This window comes from Myodes glareolus, chromosome 24, assembly GCF_982192425.1.
Source record: "Myodes glareolus chromosome 24, mMyoGla1.1, whole genome shotgun sequence".
NCBI classification, from domain to species: domain Eukaryota; kingdom Metazoa; phylum Chordata; class Mammalia; order Rodentia; family Cricetidae; genus Myodes; species Myodes glareolus.
In genome coordinates, this window is record NC_142049.1 from 34,455,879 (window position 1) to 34,479,037 (window position 23,159).

Sequence of the window (23,159 nt, forward strand, 5' to 3'; positions counted from 1 at the left end):
ATCAAACATTTGTAGCTAAGCCTTGCCCTGGATAGACCTTTAGGCTCATCAGAAAGTGCACAGAAAGTACTGGCTGTGCACTGTTAGAACACCCTCTCTTTATATTTGTGGTGATATAAACAAGACACTTTTTAATCATTCAAACTCTAAAGGCAGAGCAATATAATTTATAATTATCTCCAGAAACGTTAGTGCTCGCCTCGTCATCATTTCCCCAAGGTGATTCTTTATTATGTTCACATTAAAAATAACAAACTCCGAGAATGCCTGCAACATGAAATCAGAGAAGGAAAAACAAATGTGATTATTTTTGGTAAATATTCATCAGATTCCAGGTTCAGCAGCACATAATGAAATGGGTAGTCTCCAAACAAGTTCAACAAGGACTTTTGAAAAATCCAGATGTTAAAATATTGCCTGCAGCCCGGTGAGGACAGTGCCATCTTCTGTTGAGAGCAAGAGGTTTAAAATGGTGATAATAAACATTGGAATATTCTCTGTCTTCTTCAAACTGCAATGTGATGTTACACAGTGAGAGAGTCCAACAATCTAGAATTAAAAAGTAATGGAGAATCAGCCTTCATGTAGAACCTTAATGTTGGTTTTCATGCTGGTGTGACGGAAACACGTCATCCTATGGATGCCATCCTCGTACAACAGGAAAACGTTTCCACAGCACATTAGAATGACCTTTCCGTCACCGTTTTTTGAGATCCCGAGCATCGCTGTGGAAGGAACGGTAGACGAGCTAGCTGCTGAGATGGCTGAGCCAGTAAAGCATGACGACCTGAACTTGAACTTGAGAGCCAGGTAAAAGCCAGGTGTGATTCTGTGTGGTTGTCAGAGGAGTCCTGGGAAGGTGGAGCAAGGAGCATAGCTCAGGCTTGCTGACCAGCCAGTCTAGTGGAAATGGGGACCTCCAGGCCTAGTGAGAGAACCTATCTCAAGAAATAAGGCAAAATGTGACTAAAGAAACCATCTGGCCTGCACGTGAGCACAGATAGGCACTGGCACACACAAACACATGTGTGCATACATGAACACATATGTACTCATGCGTGCATGTACAAAAAGACTTAGAAAGAAAGGGAGTTGGGGTATTCGCTTGGCACCTACCTAAAGAGGCTTCATCATCAATTTTATACTCTTGAGGGTTACAACTCCTCGCTTATAATTCTGGAATGTTCCTTCCAACCTGCTGATATTCCCTCCAACAGTCAGCAGGTGAACTAATTGCCCTGCTTGGCCCAACTATTCATGGACAGCTGAAGGCAGGTGCAGAGCTAGGGTCAGCAGTCCCCGGGCCCATTAGAGAGGTTGTATGGCCAGGCCCTAGGAAGAAGGGAACGAAGCCAGAACAAAGCCGTCACCTGGCCCGTAAGGGAGGAGACACAGACAAGAGCAGTGATGGAGGGCGTAGAGACAGGACCAGTGGTCACCATGCCTGTAGGGAACATACTGAAGGGAGCACACAGAGATCCGGGGTAGGAAGAGAGACTGGCCGTACCTGTCTGTGCTCACCATATCAAGAAGTATCCTCACGAAGCCTTCCCCTGCCTAATTAGGTTTGAAGAGAGGGGATCACCCACTAAGCTTTAATTCTTTGTTGTTTTTTTCCTCCAAGCAAGTTCATATTAGAATTTTATGCCATTTTTCAGGAAGTCAGTTCATCAAACACCGGATTTGAAATATAAATGACATATGCCCATAAGATCAGTTCATGTTTAAATTTTTTTAATGAACATTTAAGATTCATATACAAAAGCTAACAGAGCGATAATCCAATCATGAAGTATGTACAGGGAAATGAAACGGAGACTAACTCAAGCAGTTTCTCAGCACTAGAGTAGCAGCAGGAGGAGCTGGCCTTCCAGAGACAACAGACACAGAGTGCTGAGGCTGTGCAGGACCGAGACCTTGTGGCTTTAAGATTTTAAGTTTCCTTCCTTTCTTAGTCATTATCAGGGCTGTAGAAATAAATTTAGTGTCCTCTAAAATCAAAGTTAACTTTGAATCAGTTCATTTTTTTTCCCCTGGGGGAAATATTTGATCTGCTAATCTAACACCCTATGTGCTTCTCATTAAATTTGTCTGCATAAATGTTTGCTTATTCTATTTCTTAATGTCACTTCATGCAGTAGGTTACTAATTTCAGAACGGGAAGTATTAAAGGCAATTAGTACTGGACTGAAATGTCCACAGTTTGCTCTTCATGGACAGTGTGCACCCCATGACCTTTGCTCTTTGCAACTGTCAAGTAGCCATCACTGGGGCTCCTTAAAATGTTTGGTCAGCTGGGAGAAACGGTATGAAATGGCATTCGAAGTAGAAAAACGTCATAGACTTGGAACAGTTAAAAATAGACTTATCTTGTTTGTAAACTATTGATGTTGGGGCACTGAGCATCTGAGTGTCAGTCATTGCCTCCCGTTTTTCTAGAAGGTTGTTTGCCTTATTTATTAAGGGGACATCTTTGAAACATCGGAAGTTACACGTAGAAACATCAAGGCAATATTATTTGTACATATTATTAAACATGCAAAAAAAACTTCCTGAAAGAGAGTGCCCAGTCAGTCTCTGTGGGCTTGGGCTCTCTGCAGTTCCATTTCTCTGGGAGTGTAGTTTCCTAGAAGTTTGGGTCTTCCCTAGCTTATTTTGGAGAGGCAGCCCCTTTTATCACGGGCTCTCTATTCAAATATGTTGCCCAGTAAACTAAGTTAAAAGTGCCAAATAAGATAGGGAAGACAATCCGGGACATCTTGTCAATCTTGCTGATGCTGTTATAGGTCTTTTTGCTCTCAACCGTCTTCTCTTCAGGTTTGACTGAGGCAGAAGATGCGTTTCCACTCCCTGCGGGCAGCTGGTCCTTTGGGATGTTTGGAGGATGAGTCAACTTCCCAGTGGTAAAAGCATTTGTTGACTTATTTAGTTTGAGTTCGCGTTCCTTTTTCTGCAAAACATGATAGGAAAGTAATGATATGTCACCATCTAGCTCCTGGTAAAGGTCTCATGGGGTATTGTCAGCAGAGATAAATGAACATGAACTCAGCTCTGGAGGAGGGCAGACCTCCACAGACTCATAAGTCTAGAGTCTGGGAGTCAGCAGATAGGTGTGGCTAAGTGAGAGTCCTTGTTGGTGTCAGTGTTGGGTGATTCTCAGCAACCTAGTGTCAAATGAATTAAGATCTCTTTTGCACCACACAGCAACAATCATTTCTTAAAATGTGCCTGAGGGTACTCTATGTGGCTTGCTGTAAGGAACATTCTAGACTAGAATTAAAAGGAGATTAAAAAGAGATGAAAGATGGTCACTATGGTAAGTAGCCCTTGGTGTAAGGTGTAGCTCAGAAAGGGCCCCTGAGAATCATCCACGCCATTGCTTCCAACAGTGCTTCATCCATCCACTGGGAAGCAGTGCTCCCTCTGTTCACTGGGAAGCAGTGTCCCTCCTAAGAATGTGTCACTAGTTACCTCCTGTTGATGAGCATGTGTGCTGTCTGGTGTTCTGACCATCCTAGACTCAGAAACTGTCAACACCCTTGTTCACGCTGTTCTGTTTTTGTGTGTTAAATTACATATGAAATGCTAGAGCAGGGAATAAACTTAATGTGGAAAAATCAGAACTGTAGTTACATTCAGAGAGGGGAGGACAGGAGCTGTTTAGAAAGAGATATGGTGAGATTTCTAGAAGCTAATGGCTTGACAGGGATTTTGGGGACACAGGACTGTGTATCTGCAAGAATTCCACAAAGATATACTTAAGGTTTCTGTACTTCAATTTGGGCATATTTTCCTCTAAGAGAATAAACTAAATACTAAACCACACTGAACTCGGGTTAATGGTATGGATGGGATCTATTTTGATATGTATAAAAATAAAATGGATGATGGATGAAAATTAGATCAATGAACAGATGGTAGTGTGCAGATGATAGGTGGATGCATGGACCCATGGATAGATGATGGATGAATGGATGATAGATTTGTGAATGAGTGGATGGATGAATAGATAGATATGATACATGGATTTTTATAACATAAATATAGTACAAAGCTACCAGCAGAAACAGAAACATTCTCAACATTGGCTATGCTTGAAAATATACATATTAACATGCTGGTGTAAGTGTTCATTTCAATTTCATTCCCAAAATAATATTAGCTCATTAAATGAAGTTTAAGTAAAACATAGCAGCATAAGTTATTATCAGCTGAAGAGGTGCAAAGGTGACAGACAGAGAGCAAAGCTAGTGGGGGTGCAGATGAGAACAGAGGAACATCAAGTGCGCAGACAGATGCAAGGAGTCCAGGACCATCTAGAGACTCCAGGAAGGCAGAAGGGTTTACCTGAGATTAAAACCTTGCGACTCGGAGTTCTGTCACTAAGACACAACATGTTTACAGGGAGGGAAAACCACAAAAGGCAAACAACTCAAACCCCTCCAGAAAGTCCCTGAAGCTGAGGAGATTCACAAGGCCTTCCCTCTCCAAGAATATATAAACTGTAAAGACTGCCAAAAGTCCCTGTTCCCCATGTCTCTTCCCCAGGCCCACAACACCCCAGCTCATTGTTGGCCGCTCTGTTGGGACCTATTCCCAGCCCTGTTGAACTTCTGACCTGCAGGAGCAGGAGACACCAGCCAGAACTGGTGAGTGACCAGCCTGCTAGAAGAAGTGTACCCTTCCCTGGATTCTGTCCCCTGGGACCCTTCCCATGCCAATGCCTTCCCAGCTAGTCCCTGACTCTTCTGCTAGGCGCTGCTCCAAACCCCAGTGAACTTTTGCAACTTAGGCACGGGCCACACCAGCCAGAAAAGGTGAGTGCCCCACCTATGGGCGAAACTGACTCCCTCCCTCTATTCACTTTCTCTGGGGCCCTTCCTAAGGCCCACTCCATCTCAGTTCAGCACTGACTTCACTGTTGGTCCCTGCCCCTATTCTCAATAGACCTCCACCAATCAGGGGAAGAGCGCACCAATCAGAACCAGTAAGAGACCTGCCTGTAGGTGGAACTGCCCACTCGCTAGATTCTGTGTTCCAAGAACTTCCTATAAAATAGCCTTTCCAGTTCAACTCTGGTCCTTGAGATAGATCCTGCCTCCAACCCTACTAGGCTCTCTGCCACTCGGGCACAAGACACACCAGTCAGAACAGACTTCAGCAGCAAAGGTACAGGCCTCAACAGTCAGAAAAACAGGTGCAGGCCACACCACTCAGAAGAACAGAGACATTTTGCTGCACCAGAGGCCAGACTAACTACCAGAAGGCCAACCCCCAAATTGGACAGAGATTCCCAATGAGACCAGAGGTCACACCAGGCCACAAAGACTAGAAAACCAAAGAGGAAATAGAAACCAAGGAATAAAATACTCATTCAACAAAGACAAAATCATAACTCAGGGGCTAGAACTAATCATCCCAAATCCAGATGCCTAAATGCCGGTTTAAGAAAATAATCAATAACAATAAGCAATATGGTACTACTACCAGAGCCCAGCTTTCCTACAACAGCAAGACCTAAATATTCCAAGGCAGCTTAAGTACAAGAAAAATGACCTTAAAAACAACTTTATTAAGAAAATAGAGACCCTTAAAAAGGTAATGAAACATTCCCTTAAAGAAATTGAGGAAAAGGCAATAAAATTTGTAGAAAATAAATGACTCTCTTTAAGAATGTAAATAATACCATTAAAAATCAAAAAAGGTGAAGGAAACTACTCATGCCAGGAAACTAGAAGCAATAAAGAAAGCATAAATAGGAGAAATTCAGGAAATGGGCAAGAAAACTGGATCTACAGACACAAGCATATTCAGTGGAATACAGTAGACGGAAGAAAGAATCTCAGGCATTGAAGATACAACGGAAGAAACAGATTCATTGGTTAAAAAAATGTTAAATCACAAAAATTCCTAACACAGAACATCAAGGAAATTTGGGACACCATGAAAAGATCAAACCTAAAATAATAGAAGAAGGAATCTCAGCTAAAAAACCCAGAAAATATATTTAACAAAATCATAGAAGAAAGTTTCCCTAACCTAAATAAGGACATGTGCATAAGGGTAAAAGAAGGTTACAGAACACCAAACAGATTGAATCAGAAAAGAGAGTCCCCACATGACATAATAATCAAAACAGTAAACACAGAGAACAAAGATTATTAAAAGCTGCAAGGGAAAAAGTTCAAGTGACATATAAAGGCAGACCTATAAGAATAACACTGACTTCTCAATGGAGACTTTAAAAGTTAGAAGGGCCTGAACAGATATTCTAAGAGGCCACAGATGCTAGCCCAGACTAATATACTCAAAAATACTCCCAGTCACCATAGATGTGGAAAACACAATATTTCATGACAATATCAAATTTAAACAATATATATCCATAAATATAGCCCTACATAAAGTACTAGAAGGAAAACTGCAATCAAAAGAAGTTAACTATACACACACAAACATAGACAATAGATAATCACACATCAGCAAAACCCAAGGAAGGGAAACACACCACACACACACATGACCACTACCATGAACAACAACTTAATAACAGGAATTAACAATCAGTGGTTATTAATATCTCTCAATATTAATATACTCAATTTACCAATAAAATGACAAAGGCTAACAGAATGCATATGAAAACAGGATCCATCCTTTTGCTACATACGAAAAACACACCTCAACATAAAAGAGTAAAGGGTCAGACAAAATTTTCCAATCAAATGAACCTAACTAGCAAGCTGGTGTAGCTATCCTAATATCTAACAAAATAGACTTCAAACCAAAATTAATCAAAAGAGATTGTGGTACTTTGAAAAACAATGGCCTCCAAAGGGAAATGACACTATTAGGAAGTGTGGCCTTGTTGCAATAGGTGGAACCTTGCTGGAGGAAGTTTGTCACTGTAGAGGCAGGTTTTGAGGTCTCTTTTGCTCAAGCTTCACTGATTGTGGCACTCAGTCTACTTCCTGTTTCCTCTATATCAACGTGTAGCTACTCCTTTTCCAGCACCATGCTTACCTGCATGCTGCCATATTCCACGACATGATGATAATGTACTAAACTTCTGAAACTATAAGCTGCCCCCTCAGTTAAATGTTTTCCTTTATAAGAGTTGCTATGGTCACAGTGTCTCTTCACAGCAATAAAAACCCTAACTAAGACATAGATGCAGAATGATATTTCATACACATCAAAGGAAAAATCCACCAGGATGACAGCTCAATTCTGAACCTCTATGATCCAAATTCAAGGGTACTCATATTTGTAAAATAAACATTACTAAAGATTAGATTACACATCATACAAACTCCACACTTTAATAGTGGGAGATTTCAACACTACACTCTCACCAATGAACAGGTCTTCCAGACAGAAACACAGAACTAACAGATATTATGATTCAACTTAACCTAACAGATTTCTATAGAATACTTCACCCAAACACAAAAGAATATACCTTCTCAGCACCTCATGAAACCATCTCCAAAGCTGATCATATACTTGGCCACAAAGCAAGTCTCAAAAGGCCACCAAACAGAAACATTTTCAACATTGATTATGTTTGAAAATATGCATAATAAAATGCTGGCTTAAGTTCTTCATTTCAATTTCATTATCAAAATAATATCATCTTATTAAACAAAGTTTAAGTAAAACATAGCATTGTAAGTTAGGAAGACTACATCAGCCACTAAGGATGTGGAAAGATAACAGGTAGAGAGCAAAGAGAGTGGGGGTGCGGATGAGAATAGAGGAAAATCAAGCGCTGAGCCAGATGCTCAGACCACCATGGGTTAAAGTTGGATTTCAGCAATAGAAAAAATAGAAAGCCTACAAATTCACGGAACTGAACAACTCTCTATTGAATTATCACTGAGTCAAGGAACAAATAAGAAAGAAGCTAAAGGCTTCCTAGAATTCGCTGGAAATGAATGCACAAAATACTCAAACTTATAGAACACAATGGAAATGGTTCTACGATGAAAGTTCATAGCACTAAGTGCCTTCGGGAAGAAAGTAAGTAATTCTCAGACAACAGACTTAATAACACATCTGAAAGCTCTAGAGTAAAGAGAAGCAGACACACCCAAGAGAGGTAAAAAGAGTGAAGCAATCAAACTCAATGTTGAAATATATAAAGTAGAAAGAAAGAAAACAATGCAAAGAATTGATGAAACAAAGAGTTGGTTCTTTGAGAAAATCAGAGAGACAGACAAACTAACTAAAAGGTAGAGAGGAAAATATCCAAATTAATAAAATCAGAAATGAAATGGGGTATATAATGATAGACACTGAGGAAATCCAAAGGATCATTAGGTCATAATGTCAAAAACCTTTACTCCACAACATTGAAAAACCTAAAAGAAATTATTACTAAAAGTCCGCTTTCTCCCCCCAAAAAGTCCAGGGCCAAATAGTTTAGATGCAGAATTCTACCAGACATTTAAAGAAGAGCCAATACCAATACTCAAATTATTCCACAAAGTAGAAACAGAAGGAACAGTGCCCAATTCATTTATGAGGCCACAGTCACCCTGATATCCAAACCACAAAAAAGACTCAACAAAGAAAGAGAATTATAGATCAAGTACTCTCATGAACATTGATGCGAAAATATTCAATAAAATACTTGCAAAATGTCTTAGGGTTTTTATTGCTGTGTGAAGACACCATGACCATGGCAACTCTTATAATGATTATAATTATAATTCGGGTGGCTCACTTACAGTTTTAGAGGTTCGATCCATTATCAGTCATGACAGGGAGCATTGCTGCATACAGCAGTCATGGTACCAGAGTAGTGGCTAAGAGTCCTACATCTTGCAGGTAACAGGAATTCAACTGAGACACTCTGTGGTATTCTGAGCATAGAAAACCTCAAAGCCTGCCCACACAGTGACACACTTCCTTCAACAAGGCCACACCTACTCCAACAAAGCCACACTTCCCAATAGTGTCACTCTCTTTGGGGGTCATTTTCTTTCAAACTACCACACAAACCAAATCCAAGAACACATCAAAAATATCATACACAATGATCAAGTGGGTTTCATCCCAGAGATGCAGGGATGGTTCAAGTTACAAAACTCTATCAATGTAATCCACCATACAAAGAAACTGAAAACAAAAAGAAAACCCCACATGATCATCTCACTGATGCTGAAAAAGCCTTTGACAAAATCCAGAACCCCTTCATGACAAAGGTCTTGGAAAGATCAGGGATACAAGGAACATACCTAAACATAATAAAGTCAATATGTATCAGGTCAATAGCCAACATCAAATTATACTGAGAGAAACTCAAAGAAATTCCATGAATATCAGGGACAAAAAAAAAAAAGCTGTTAGCTCTCTCAATATATATTCAATAAAGTACATGAAGTTTTAGCTAGAGGTCAAAGGGATACAAATTGGAAAAGAAGAAGCCAAAGTATTGGTATTTACATTTGATATGATACTACATAACCTCCCAAATCCTGCCAGGGAACTCCTACAGTGATAAATGCCTTCAGTGAAGTGGCTTAATACAAGATGAACTAAAAAACATTCTGTATCCCTCCTTTATATCAATTATCAAGAGACTGAGAAAGAAATCAGGAAAACATCACCCTTCACAACACCCACAAATAATATGAGATGTCTTGGTATAACTCTAACAAAACAAGTGAAAGAACTATATGACAAGAACTTCAAAGTCTTTGGAGAAAGAAATTGGAGGAAATATTAAAGGATGGAATGATCGCCCATGCTCAGGGATCAGTAGGATTAACATAGTAAAAATGGCCATCTTACAAAAAGCAGTTTACAGATTCAATGCAATCCTCATTACATTTCCATGACAATTCTTTCCAGACCTTCAAAGATGAATACTTGGCTTCATATGGAAAAACGAGAAAACAAGGATAGTTAAAACAATCCCGCACAGTAGAACACCTTCTGGAGCTTTCACCATGCCTGATTTCAATCTGCGCTATGGAGCAATACTAATACAAATTGCATGGTATTGGCATAAGAACTGACAGGTTGATCAAAGGAATCAAACTGAATAACAAGTGTAAATCCACACTCCTACGGACACCGAATTTTTCAACAAAGAAGCCAAACCTACACAATGGAGAAAAGAAAACATCTTCAACAAATGATGTCAGTCTAACTGGATGTCTGCAGGTAGAACAGTGACAATAGATTCACCCTGCACAAAATCCAAAGTCCAAGTGAATCAAAGACCTGAATATAATACCAGATACACTGAACCTGACAGCAGGGAAAGTAGGAACAGCCTTGAATGCATTGACACAAGAGATAACCTCATGAATAGAATGCCAATTATGCAGGCACTAAGATTAATTAAATTAATAAATTCATTAATTAATAAGTTATTAATTAAATCAATAAATAATTAACCAATAAATAAAAATAATAACAAATAAATAATGAATAGCAAATGAATAACAAATTAATAATTAATTTATTAGTTTAATAAATTAATAAATGGGAACTCATGAACTAAAAAGTTTCTGTAAGGCAAAGGACACTATCAATAGGACAAAAGGGCAGCATACAGAAGGGGAAATGAGTTCACCAACCCTACAAGTCTAATATCAAAAATATATAAAGAACTTAAGAACGTAGGCATCAACAAATGAAATAAATCAATTAACAAATGAGTTATAGAACTAATCAGAAAATTCTCAACAGAAGGATCTCAAACGGCCAAGAAACACTTAAAGAAATATTCAACATTCTTAGCCATCAGGGAAATGCAAATGAAAACAACTCTGAGATTCCATCTTACACCAGTTAGTACGGGTAAGATCAATACCCAAGTGATAGTTTATGTTGGAGAGGATATGGACCACGGCAACACTCCTCCTTTGTTAGTGGGAATACAAACTTGCCCAGTCACTTTGGAAATTAATTTATGGTGGTTTCTCAGAGAATTAAGATGTGGTCTACCCCAAGTACCAGCTAACTTTGGGTTTATGCCCAAAAGATTCTCCACTATATGATAAGGGCACTTGCACAACTAAACTATGTTCATAGCAGCCTTGTTCATAATAGCCAGAAACTGAAAACAGAGACTGAACTGACAACCAGGGAACCTGCATGGAATTAACCTAGGCCCTCTGCATATACTTTACAGTTGTGCAACTTGGTCTTCTTGTGAGACTCCTAACAATGAGAAAGGGGGATGTCTCTGACTCTGTCCTGCTTTTGGGACCCTTTCCTCCCACCATACTGCCTCATTCAGCCTAGTCTCACTGCAACTTGATATACAATGGCTGGTTGATATCCATAGGATACCAGTTGTCTCTGGAGAGAAACAGTGGAGGAGGAGTGGTTGGTTGGTGGCAGGGGAGGCTGGGAAGAGGAAAGGGAAGGGAAACTTTGGTTGGGATGTAAAAACAAATAATTTTTTTTAAAAAAAAAGTTTGCCAAGAGTCACTATCAGTGACAAGCTGCCTCATAAACTCAAACCATATGGACAACCTACAAGCAGCAGACACCAGCCAGGCTGCTTGGAGGACTCCAGCCAGCTAAACCAACTGGAGTGGACACTTCCCAAGCTGTTGGGCTGTGTGCAGGCTGTGCAGTGTGCTCTAACTCTCCAGCTTTCGTAAGCTGTCACCTATGGACTTGGACAGTTCAGCTGCCTCTGAGCCGGCTGTGTTCCTGAAAGTCACTCCCCACTCATATTCCTTTATCCCCAGGATACCTCCTTGGCTCACTGTGTCAGACCTCAGAGCTACGTGCACTTTGGTCTGTGATCGGTTTCCTTTCTGGAGTGGGTGATGCTTTTTCAGGTCTCCCCAGGAACAATGTCACTCAATGCCCATACGTCAGCCAATGAGGCAGAAGCATCAGTCCTGCCATGTCCCCTGACTTGCTTCAGGGCTTCACTATGGGCCATTTGAGGCTCTGCTAAAGCCTGTACACAGATGATCATTACACGGTGTAAGCATCATCATCTTCCGCCTCATCCCACTCCTTCCTCCTTTCTTGGGGATAGGAAACAGTGGAGAACATAGCCCTTGCTCTGACAGTGTTCTCTACTTCTTGTGATAATCACCTCATGGGTACACCACTAGGGTGCTCGTTCTTACTCAGTCCCTGGGTCACAGAGTGTGCTGACCTGCCCTATAGCATGATACCTCCACACTAAGAGCCTTCCCAGCACCGGGGTAGGGCTCAGCACTGGTGAACAGCTCATCAATTTGAAGTCCCCAACGCACGTGTGTCAGATTAGCCAACCCATGTTGCCCTTGCTTGCCCCATCCAGGCCCTCACACAGGCCTACAAATAAGAAGTCACATGGAACCTGGACTGGTTGTATCAGCGCTGGACCCAACAGCATACTAGGTCTTGCCCTCAGCCCAAGACCTCACAGGCAACCTGGACTCAGAGGGGTCTTAACCTTTGATTGTGCAATGGCATCTCCAGAGTGTTTCCACTCAAATTTGACCAACTCCACTCCATCACTATGTGGCTCTTAAAAGTTCAGGAAGCTGGCAAACCTTTACTTTATTAACACGAGGTAGCTTGGTTAGACCTAGCTTTCCACGTCCTTCACGTTTCTTCCCAATGAACAATTTTCTTGATACCTTGGCTACTCTTTATAAGTCTCAAAGTCTGAGGACGCCCTGTCTCTACAAATGGTTCCCAGCTCCCCACAGATCAGCCACAACAGCTAAGCTATTTGTGTCTTCCCAGACCATGAAAACAAACTCAAAGAGGCACCAAGAAGAAGAGCAGGCATGGCAGCAAGTGAGACATCAAGTGTGACACTCGGATATAAAGGGAGCTCGGATGAAAAAGTTCCGTGTTGGTTAGCATATTTCCACGAACTTGCACTTAGGAACGGTGGTACACCTCCAAGCAAGGCTTCAGTTGTCAGCATCTCCCAGGTCCTGCCTCCCTGTCCTCTTACACAACCACAGCCAAGTAGAATTTGAGGTATGGCTCTCAATAGCACAGAGTATCGGGAATGGAATATTGTACTTGGAAAAGACGAGAGTTCATGGTAAAGTCAGAACCTATGGACTTTTTTTTTTCAGGAAATGAAATAGAGTATCCAATCCTAGAAGCAATCCCAGACAAGCAAGAACTGAAGGTGGGGTAGAACCTGATGCTTTCTGTGGGATAGAAGTGTCCAGGTTTACCAGCTTGTGTGGTTCAGGACTTCTAATTCTATTCATGCATAATCCTGTCTGAATTCCTTTCGGGATCATTTCCTAGAAGAAAGGTTAAGATTTCCTTTCAAAATTCCCATGAAGATACTGACCGTCCCCGGCCCCCACTTCTCTCAGTACAAAGAACTTGCTTAAATATCAGATGTGTGCATGGTCTGGTTAGCAGGTTATCATTGGTGGTTTGATTTTCTGTGTACATATGTTTTCTCACACCCTCCCCAGGAAGCAATCCAGCTGGGGACCTTGTGCTGCTCTTTCTTCTCAATTGTTCTTTAGATTTGGGCAAAGTCTTGTGTGAAGATCGTTTGGCTGTGGGGTGCTTCACCCCACTGCCTGCCTGAGTGGGCCAGATCATTTCCTTGGAGCACTGGGTCTTTCGGCTGATTGACAACTCTCATGAAGCTCCCCATCCTTTCCGAGACGGGATGGCTACCTCACAGAGGATGTAGTGCACGGCCCAGTGACTAAAGACCATGTGACCTGAGGCTCACACCCTGACACGTCATTCCTAGAGAGACAGAGCTGTTTGTACAAAAATAAGCAGTTGGAATATAAGAAGTAAGTTGGCGTCATTCACTGAACACCAGACATTTGACTTGAATGAAATTGATTGCAAATAAATTAGACCATCTGTAAGAACCTGCAAAAGCTTTGCAGCCGGGTGGAAAGATCATTCTGCAGGGAGAGCTGGGAAAGGAAATTCCTTGTTGGACATTTGGACCCAAAATTAGGCCCACTTCCTTTGTCAATAGAACCCAAAGAAAGGGAGGGTAATAAGCTGTCTGTTACCTTGATTTTGGCTGCTTCCAGGGCCTTCTTGCCATCCCAGGCCCATCCTCTCTTGGTAAAGTAGTTGACTGTGGCAAATTCAATCAGAGCAGAGAAGACAAATGCGTAGCAGACAGCAATGAACCAGTCCATGGCTGTAGCATAGGCCACCTTGGGCAGCGAGTTCCGGGCACTGATGCTGAGTGTCGTCATGGTCAGCACTGTGGTCACTCCTGCTCAGAGCGGGACACGGGGAGAGGGCAGAAGACAACGTGGGAACAGAGACCAGTGGTCTTTCCCAGAACTCCCTCCCTGAACACGACAGAACACAAGGCCTCTCTCCTTAGCCTCAGCTGACTCCTTTCTCCCTGAATGCCCCGGTGAGTATCACATCATCTAAAAGCCCCAGCTCCCCCGCATAGTGCCCAGATGGGAAATGGTGCAACAATCGCACCAGCATCTTAAACCTGAACACCTGGCTTGCAGAAGAAGCGCACGGTGCCCTGACAAACAGATGTTGTGAAGAGCTGAGAAGAGCAGCGTGCTGTGCAGCACATCCTAAGCTCTCGAGACACAACCTAACTCACATAAAAATATGGTGCAAAAGAGCTTAGCCAGCTGCCATACCGCATAGCCCTTGCTTCCTCCTCCTAACCCAAATAAAAGACCCCCCCATTCAGTATGTATGAGAGGTGCTCTCACTATGTGCATGGTGTGAGCCTTTCTCAGGTTTTCCTGAGTAAACCCATCTGCCCTGATGAGCCCATTACCCTGTCCTGACTCCTTTCCTACGATGCTACCTAGTAAAGACCATCCCTTTCACACACAGTTCAAATGAAGCTGCAGCGTTAGTTTCTGTTCGGACCAACGTCAAGGCCTGATTTGTGGGTACTCACCAAAAACCGTCCTAGCTGGGACAGACTCTCGATTTAGCCAAAAGGACACCTGGGATAAGATGACTGTCATGATGCAGGGAAGGTAGGTTTGGATGACAAAGTACCCGATCTTCCTCTTCAAGTGGAAGTGGGCAGTCATGATTGTGTATTCCCCTGCAGACATACATGGGGATCATGCAGATCAGTTCTCCCCCTGGGCCAGGGTTACTGGCCTCCCCAGAGGCATCCACAAGGCTTCCTTCATCTGCCTTCAATCAAGCCAGTGCTTAATTGGGTTATCTGTCTAGGTAGCTGGTAGCAGGGGGTGTCAGGGCTTTTGTAAGTTCCACTTTTGTTGTTTGCGTAATAATGTCCTTGAGAACTTCATACAAGAGCACTGCCTCATTTCTAGCCCCCTCCTCCCACGTCCTCATCCTAAGTTCATGATATCATCTTTAATTACTTTTGTTACAGTATGAATATAAATGTATATGCGAATGCATATGTACAATTTATTGTGCCTGTTCAGCATTGTCATTCATAGATAGATGATAGATAGATAGATAGATAGAGAGGTAGAGAGATAGAGAGATAGAGAGAAAGAGAGAGATAGAAATAGATATAGATAGATAGATGATAGATAGATAGATAGATAGATAGATAGATAGATAGATAGATAGATAGATAGATAGATAGATGTGTGTGTTTGTGTGTATGTGTGTGTGTCCAGGACTGATCAACAGGACTGGACAACCCATCTAGGACTTCCCCTCTGGAGGAACTGACCCTCTCTCTCTCAGTACCCTTTGACCGCCTGGAGCTCTTCATCTCGGGATGGGAGCTTTCCGGCCCCCTTGTCATGACAATTGGTGTTATCATCATATGCTGTTCTTATTCAGGCAATCAATAGTGTGGAGAGTTCGTTGGTGCAACTTCCCCATCATCTATAGAACACACTTGCCCATCAGAGGAAGTGTCCTGGACTTGTGGGTCTTACAATCTTTCTGCTTCCTCTTCTGTGATTTCCCCTGAGGGAGGGGGTTGCTTTGGAGATGGATCATTTGGGATTTGGCACCATGCAATCTGCCTGGCTTTTATTTGTTCTATCTATCTATCTATCTATCTATCTGTCTGTCTGTCTGTCTGTCTGTCTGTCTGTCTATCTATCTATCTATCATCTATCTATCTATCTATCTATCTATCTATCTATCTATCTATCTATCTATCTATCTATCTATTCATCCATTCATTCTCTCATACAATACATCCAGACTACCACCTCCCTTCCCTCCATCCCTCCCACTCTTCCTACACATACACCTCCCCTCTCCCCCCAGATCCACTGTTTCTCCATTTTTCTTCAGAAAAGACCAGACCACCCAGGGATATCGGTGGAACGTGGCATAGCAAGATGCAACAGGACTAGGCACAAACCCTCATATCAAGGCTGGCTGAATCAACTAAGCGGGGCTCACAGGGGGCTCACAGAGACTAAAGCGGCAACCATGGAGCCAGCATGGGTCTGTGCTAGGTCTTCTGCATATATGCTGTGATTGTTTAGCTTTGGGTTTTTGTGAGACTGGCCGCCTGGCTTTCTTAAAGGTCATTTCATAAGCAAATCTTGTGAACCCTAAAGGGACCTTGCTGGTGCCTGCTTTTTCAGAGAAAATCAGATTTGTGTGTTTCCCTAATCCCCCATCAATCTGTGTCATGTTCCCTGCCCCCCTCACCGCTTCATAGCAATCAGGACCCGAGGATTTAGCCTTGTAGATAGAATTCAGGCATCCAGAGCCCTGCTGGGGAGTTCCAAGGCAGGCAGGACAGCTACTCTCTGCCAAGGCCTGATGCTTTCTCAGCCCAGGTAGAGAGGGAGGAACGACTACGCAAGGTCACAGATCTAGGAAGCACATTCTTTCTGCCAAACATCCTCTGTTTTTCTAAACCAGACTTCCTGGGCAATGTCCCATTGCCTGCTGTGGATTTGCCTGGCTGTGTGGAAAGCAAGTGGGGATCTTCCATTTTTTGCCGAGAACGATGCCGTCCTGATGGTTAACTGGTAAGGAACTGAGGTGGGCGGGCCATGGGTCTATGGGAAGAGAGGCTGTCTGGACAAGGGTGTGTCTCCCTAGCGATGGGAAGGATGCTGTGTGTCTCTCTAGAGATGGGAAGGATGCTTAGAAAGTGCAGAATGTTAGACCATCTGGACTGTTCATCAGTGGGTAGTACAAAGCAGGTGTTGGGGCTTGGATGCCAGGCTGCTTGCTGGATTCCTATGATCATGGAACCATTGTCCTGGAGAGGTTTCTGGTGCACACTCCAGCTGTGGGCTTTCCTATGAGAAGGGTAGAGGTCTTCTGACTGCGTAGACAGAGCATTGGCATGTTGGAGACTTCTGAAACCAAAACCCATAGCTTAGCAAGGGTGCTACAGACACCCCAACACATGGGTTTATGATGTCATAGACCAGAGAGAGGGGGAAAATGCCTTCTTACAGAAAAGGAGCCAGCGTTCTTAGCAATGCCTACACATGCTGGGAATGGGCGCTTTTCCCATAACCTCACGCAGCTGAGAACGGCTGAGAGGTCAAGCAGGCTTCTAAATGGAAGCGAGGAACAGGGATAGTGGTAAAGATAGATAAACGTCTAATTACAAGGTCCAGTGCCTTTGAAACAATCAAAGGTTGTTTCTCTATAGCCCTGTAAGACAAGAAATGCCATTCAGAATACAGTAGGATGCGAAATTACTATCCTCTCCATTCTTCTTGCTTGTTTACTTTAGATTAGTAACAAAACTGGGCAATGCTTTTAAATTGATGTCTTTGCGGCATGCAGGCTGAAACACAGCCTCTCTTAGGAAATACTGAGGAACTGTAGGAAGCTATACCCAAAGGCAGCGCCCTGTGTCTGCACCCCAAATTCTGCCACGTACCGTTCCTTTCCCTAAAACCAGATGTGAAATTCTGCTTTCTTTGCCTGTGGCATGGTACTCCCCTCCCAGGCTCTTATTCGGGGATGCCCAGTGCACTGGAATTGGACTGTTCATCTGTAGGACGACGCCCTGGCAGGTGCATGCGATATTAAAAAGAGCTTGCCCTTGATGTCTTGTGTGTATCCTGCCAGCTGCTTGACTGTGAACAAACAGGAAGCGAGCCAAAGGCTTTTCTGAAGCTCAGACCACGTTTCACAATCATGGCTCGGCTCATCCCTTAAGATTTCCCTCTTCTGTTACACGAGGAAACAGGCTGCATCCCCTGTTTGCCAATACCGCTACTGGTGATAGTTTAAGCCACGCCTGCCCTCAGCCAGGAGAGGTGTGGCCATAGAACTTCAAGGTCGTGTAGGCCTTGTGCATGGTATTCTTGTGTCCAAGCTGGACTGCCCTACAGAGACAATTGCTTTGTGTATGATTGACGGCACCTGCCGCCTTGTTGGTACCACCTTAGCCACTCGTTGTCTCCTGCTAGTTTAGTTTCCCAGATTCAACCACAGAGAAACCTCTGAGATTGTCAGAGAAGGAATCGGGGGAACAGGCAGCAAGAGGCATCCCCCTCTTTGCAGAGACCGCCTTGTTTCTCAGGAGTGGGGAGAGACATTATACAATCAGATCACTGGGCCTCCAGACCGGACCCACATGTCCACTGCAGATGCCACATGCACCACAGATCAGTGGCCTCTGCGTTCCCAGGTCACTGCAGCTGGTGCCACTTCGCCAACCTACAAGAGGTCCTCCTGGAGCCAGAGTACTTATATGGGGTCTGTACTCCTTCAGAGTAGGACATGGAGCCATGGAAGGTTGGATGCCCTTTAGCCATAGACAATAGGTTATGCATCTCTTACCTGTGCTGGTGCTGATGTTCTCAGTGCCTACTGTCTGCCCCATGAGGTGGTACTGGTTGAGTCTGGAGCCATCTTCTGCCACAACCACAGACTTGGTGGAACCGTTGGTCCAAACATAGACGACTTCAGAATTAGGGTAGGCATCTGTAGGGAAAGGGCAGGAAAGTGGGTAAGCGCAGAGTGGTTTCCACTGGGGGAAACATGAAGCTGCTGATAACTGGGGGAAGGTGTTGAGAATCAACCTCCAGGGCTTAGAAAGCGTGGAGGATACACCTGCGCCATGGGGGTCAGACCCTTGCTGTCACAAAAAGACCGGATGCTCCAACTATGTCACTCATTAAGCCAATTCTTACGTATCATGTATTCTCTTCCCACCGACCAAAGGATAGAGTCAGCTCTGAGACAAGTGCCCGCTATCCCAGCACATCCGTGACCTTGAGAGGCCACCTATTCTGTGCTGTAGTTCCTTCATCTGTAGGATGGGCTGATGACAGGACCCACATTGCGGTGGCTTGAGATGGCTGAGATTTAGAGAGCTGCCTGACTCACACGGTGACACTCAGCTGTAAGCACAATAGTCAATTATTCCTACTCCAAATCTTCCCTGGGTACTGGCCGCATGGTTCAGGGTGAGCGGCTGCTTGGGGGAGACAGCAGTTCTGCCCAAATGCCAGGCCGCCAACTTGCCACTTCCAATGCCATAGCTGCTCTGCAGATAAAATGAGGGCAATGATGATCTCAGATTATCACTGGCCGAGCGTAGGTCCCATCAAAGACAGGACCCAGGAGTAGATTTGCAAATGCAGAAAGGACTCAGTTGGCCAATTGGCTCTGGAGCTGGCAAAAGTGACCACAGCACCAAGAGGGAGGGAATGACCCTCAGGGGACAGTTGGAAAGGAGACAAGGACCTTTACCCACAGCCACCTCGAACTGAATTCTGCCCCACTCAAAAACCTGAGGCCTACTCAGAATGTCCAGGAAAAACCACCGCCCTTCCCAGCACCAGGATTCAGGCCTTGTGAGACAGAGAGGACAGAAAGATCTACCAAGTCCCGTGGGCTTTTGGTTAGAGAACACTCGGGCCGCAAAGGTGTTATTTTACTGTGTGAGGTTGGTGAGAGTTTGCCATATAAGCAACAAAAGAGAATTGGGGCAGATAGGATGGAAAGCAAACCCAAGTACCTCCCTCATGAAATTCAGGCTCTGAGGAAAGCAAGAGCTATGGCAGGAAAGGCCTATAGACGGAGAAAGGGCAGGAAGTGCTGTGAAGGCAGCTGAGGAGAAAGAAGAGGCACGTGACAGAATGAGATTGACTCAAGGCTTCATTCAGGGGATCTAAGGGATGTTCAGGAGTGGTTCTGTGTCCCTTGAGATTAGAGAAACTGCAGGCGACAGGTCCTGAAGCAGGAGCAATCCAGAGATGCCCGTAAGAAGCTAGGAATGTAACGAAGAGGGCAGGGCAAGGCAGTAGAGCCTTGGGGACACTCTAAGGCAATGAAGTTCTCCACCTATGCCAGGTAACCTGGAGAAAGGTTTAAAGCAAATATGTGACCCACTCAAATGTAGACAATCCCAAGATCTGTCAGCCGGAGTAAGGAAGGTAACAGAAAACAGGAGGGAAGAGACAGAGGGCACTCAACATTGAAACCATCTTGTTCAGCAGTGGGAGGAAGATGAGAAATCAGTGCGCTGTGGGGGAAGACGTGGTTGTTTCTGCTGAGTAGGGCCCTGGGTTCTGGGGAAAGCACACCAGAGCCTATCGCTCAGGACGAGAATGGGGAAGGGATTTTCTTAGGGTGCTGAGAAGAGGAGGGTGCACAAGTCCAGAGTTCCCAGCTGTGGCTATGGTGTGCCCAAGGCACAGACTATGAGATTACCTACTTCATTCTCCGGCACTTCAGGGTCTAGAATTGTAGAGGAGGAAGCCTAGAGCATAGGTAGCCTCTCAGAGTCCACATCCCAAAGAAAACAGACTCCCTTCCCCCAGTTGCCAGCAATTCCTCGGTTAGGGGTGGGACTTGGCACCTTTCCCAGTCTTGCTGGGCTTTTGGCTGGCATGGTTTTTCCTGGTAGTCCCGGTCGCCATGAGTTCGTGTTTGCAATGGCACATTCATGTCACAGCAGTCAACCCCCTGCCTCTGATTTAACAAAGACATTTTCCTACTCTGCTTTCATGGTGAGTCATGAGTCTTGAGAGGAGGAGGTATGAAGGAGATGTCTCGTTTAGCACCAAACATGCCAGAGTCTTTTTAGTCTGGCCACACTGGCCAATGTGGGTGTCTGCAGAAAGAAGATTCTCTGACGAAGAGGGGATGGTGCACTAATCTATGGGAATTAAAATTAGTACTTACAGGACAGTTCATTACTATGTCCAGTTAGTAGAATAATAGCACCACATTCTCCCTGTAGGACCTATGACCTAACTGGCCATGGGTTCTTGGCCCAGTTAATAATCCTAGGCATGAATTCTTATGGGAAAAAAAACATAAATCTAATCAGAAATGCATTTGGTTACCCTTGATGTTACTTTGCCAGGCAACATAGGAGTATGTAACCTGTGGAGGTCACATCTGGTAAAGACAGGGGAGTACTTTTCTCCAACAGTAATGCACACAGCGCTTCAGCATTTTGAACAATAGCCAGAAGGATAAAGCTTCCTAGACTTTACCACCTTGATTTCCCCCGTGTCCTATAACTCAGGTATGTGGCATCTTCAGAAGTAGATCTTGCATCAAGTTTTAGCAGTTAGCCGCGAGCAAAGATAATAGCCAGGCATATACAGGTGATCAGTTGGCTCCCACTGGATAACAGCTCGAAGAGAGATAACCCATACCTGCCCTGGGCTATTTGTTTGCTCTCCTATAGTGTCTGAGAGGCACTGTCCCCAGTCATGGGGTAAATTCATTTAAACTTTAAATATATGCATATGAATTTATCTTAGGAAGCTTCTACAGCAGGAAGCTTCTCCATGCCATTTCAACCCCTTTAATGCCGGTTAACCCTCCCCACCCTCCGTCCTCTCAGCTGGCTGACATCTTCTACCACCCCTAACCCTTTCTCATCCATGATTCCCCTTAATGCCTCCTGCTTTCTATCAGCCATCACTTGATGCTCTGGCTCCATGGGCTCTTTTCTACTTTCCTGGTTTCTATTGGTTCGCTAATGTAAACATAGTCATCTAACAAGTGGAAACTAGGGTCGATATACGAGACAACCTGTGTAGTTTGTCTTTGGGAGTCTCTGTTACCTCACTACCTGGAAATTTCAGGACTGAATTTTTCCAAACAATATTTTGTTGTGTAAATGTACCAGGTTCTCATGATCCATTTACCATGTGATGGACATCTAGGCTGCTTCCGTTCCCTCATTGGTGTGAATAAACAGCAGTGTATATGGAGGAGCAGAAATCTCTGTAGAAGGATAGAGGCCTTTGGTTATATATGAAAGGCGGGTATAGCTGGATCGGGTGACAGATCTTTCTCAAGCTTTTTGAGCAGCCTCTATGTTGATTTCCATAGTGGCAGGACTAGATTGCCTTTCCATTAGCAGTGAGAAACTATTCAATATTCCCCTTGTCCAGGTCAGGGCTTGTTATAATTTTTCCTTATCCATTTTAATTGGGGTAAGATGAAAGCTCAAAATAGTTTAATGTGCATGTCCCTAATAACTAAGGAAACTGAGCATTTAAAAAATATTTCTCTACCATTTATCTTTCTTCTTTGGAAAATTCTCTGTTTAATTTCATGGTACATTTATAACTGGATTGCTTGTGGGTTTTTGTGTGTGTGTGTGTGTGTGTGTGTGTGTGTGTTTGAGGTTTTTGTTGTTTTTGTTGTATATTCTAGACTTAAGCCCATTATCAGTCTATAGCTGGTAAACGTTTTTTCCCCCTTACTTTGTATGTTTCCTCTTCACTTAAATGATGGTGTCCGTTGCTGTATTGAATATATTTTGTTCTATGAGATTCCATTTGTTGGTTATCAGTCTTAGTTCTGGACTCTTAGAGTTCTATTTAGAAACCCTTCCCTGCCTCTGAGTTGAAGTGTGTTCTCTACATTCTCCTGTAACATATTCAGGGTAGAAGGTATCACGTTGAGGTCCTTGGTTCATTTAGAGCTGAGTTTTATGCGGGGTGAAAAATATAGGCTTAGCCTTCAATATGAAGTCATCCGGCTTCACCAGCACCATTTTCTTTTCTTTAGTGTGGATTTTATGCTTCTTGGTAAACACCAAGTAGCTGTGGAAAAGTGGGCTGATATCTGCACCCTTAATTCCACTGAGCACGGTTTCTTTTTATTTTAAACATTTTTTGAAAGAAACATTTTTCATAAGCTATATTTTAATCATTTCTTACCCTCCCCTACTTCCTTCTAGAGTCTCCTAACCTTTTACACACCCAACTTCATGTTCTTCTTCATTCTCTAAAACAAACAAAATCAAAGCAAAACAAAAAACAATACACAAAAGCCCCCCCCAAAAATAC

At 43.5% G+C, this 23,159-nt stretch overlaps 1 protein-coding gene across 5 annotated transcripts in view; it reads right to left on the reverse strand.

The window, feature by feature from the left end:
* Positions 1–1,717: 1,717 nt before the first annotated feature.
* Positions 1,718–23,159, reverse strand: part of Gabra5 (gamma-aminobutyric acid type A receptor subunit alpha5) — an 86,907-nt gene continuing 65,465 nt past the window's right edge. For all 5 annotated transcript variants that reach the window (XM_048434737.3, XM_085682688.2, XM_085682689.2 and 2 more), the window contains 4 exons: positions 18,676–18,819; positions 14,861–15,013; positions 13,986–14,197; positions 1,718–2,950 (listed from right to left, as the gene is read on the reverse strand). In XM_048434737.3, coding sequence (XP_048290694.2) covers positions 2,651–2,950; positions 13,986–14,197; positions 14,861–15,013; positions 18,676–18,819 — 809 coding nt within the window. In that variant the 3' untranslated portion in view covers positions 1,718–2,650. The remainder of the gene's footprint in view (positions 2,951–13,985; positions 14,198–14,860; positions 15,014–18,675; positions 18,820–23,159) is intronic.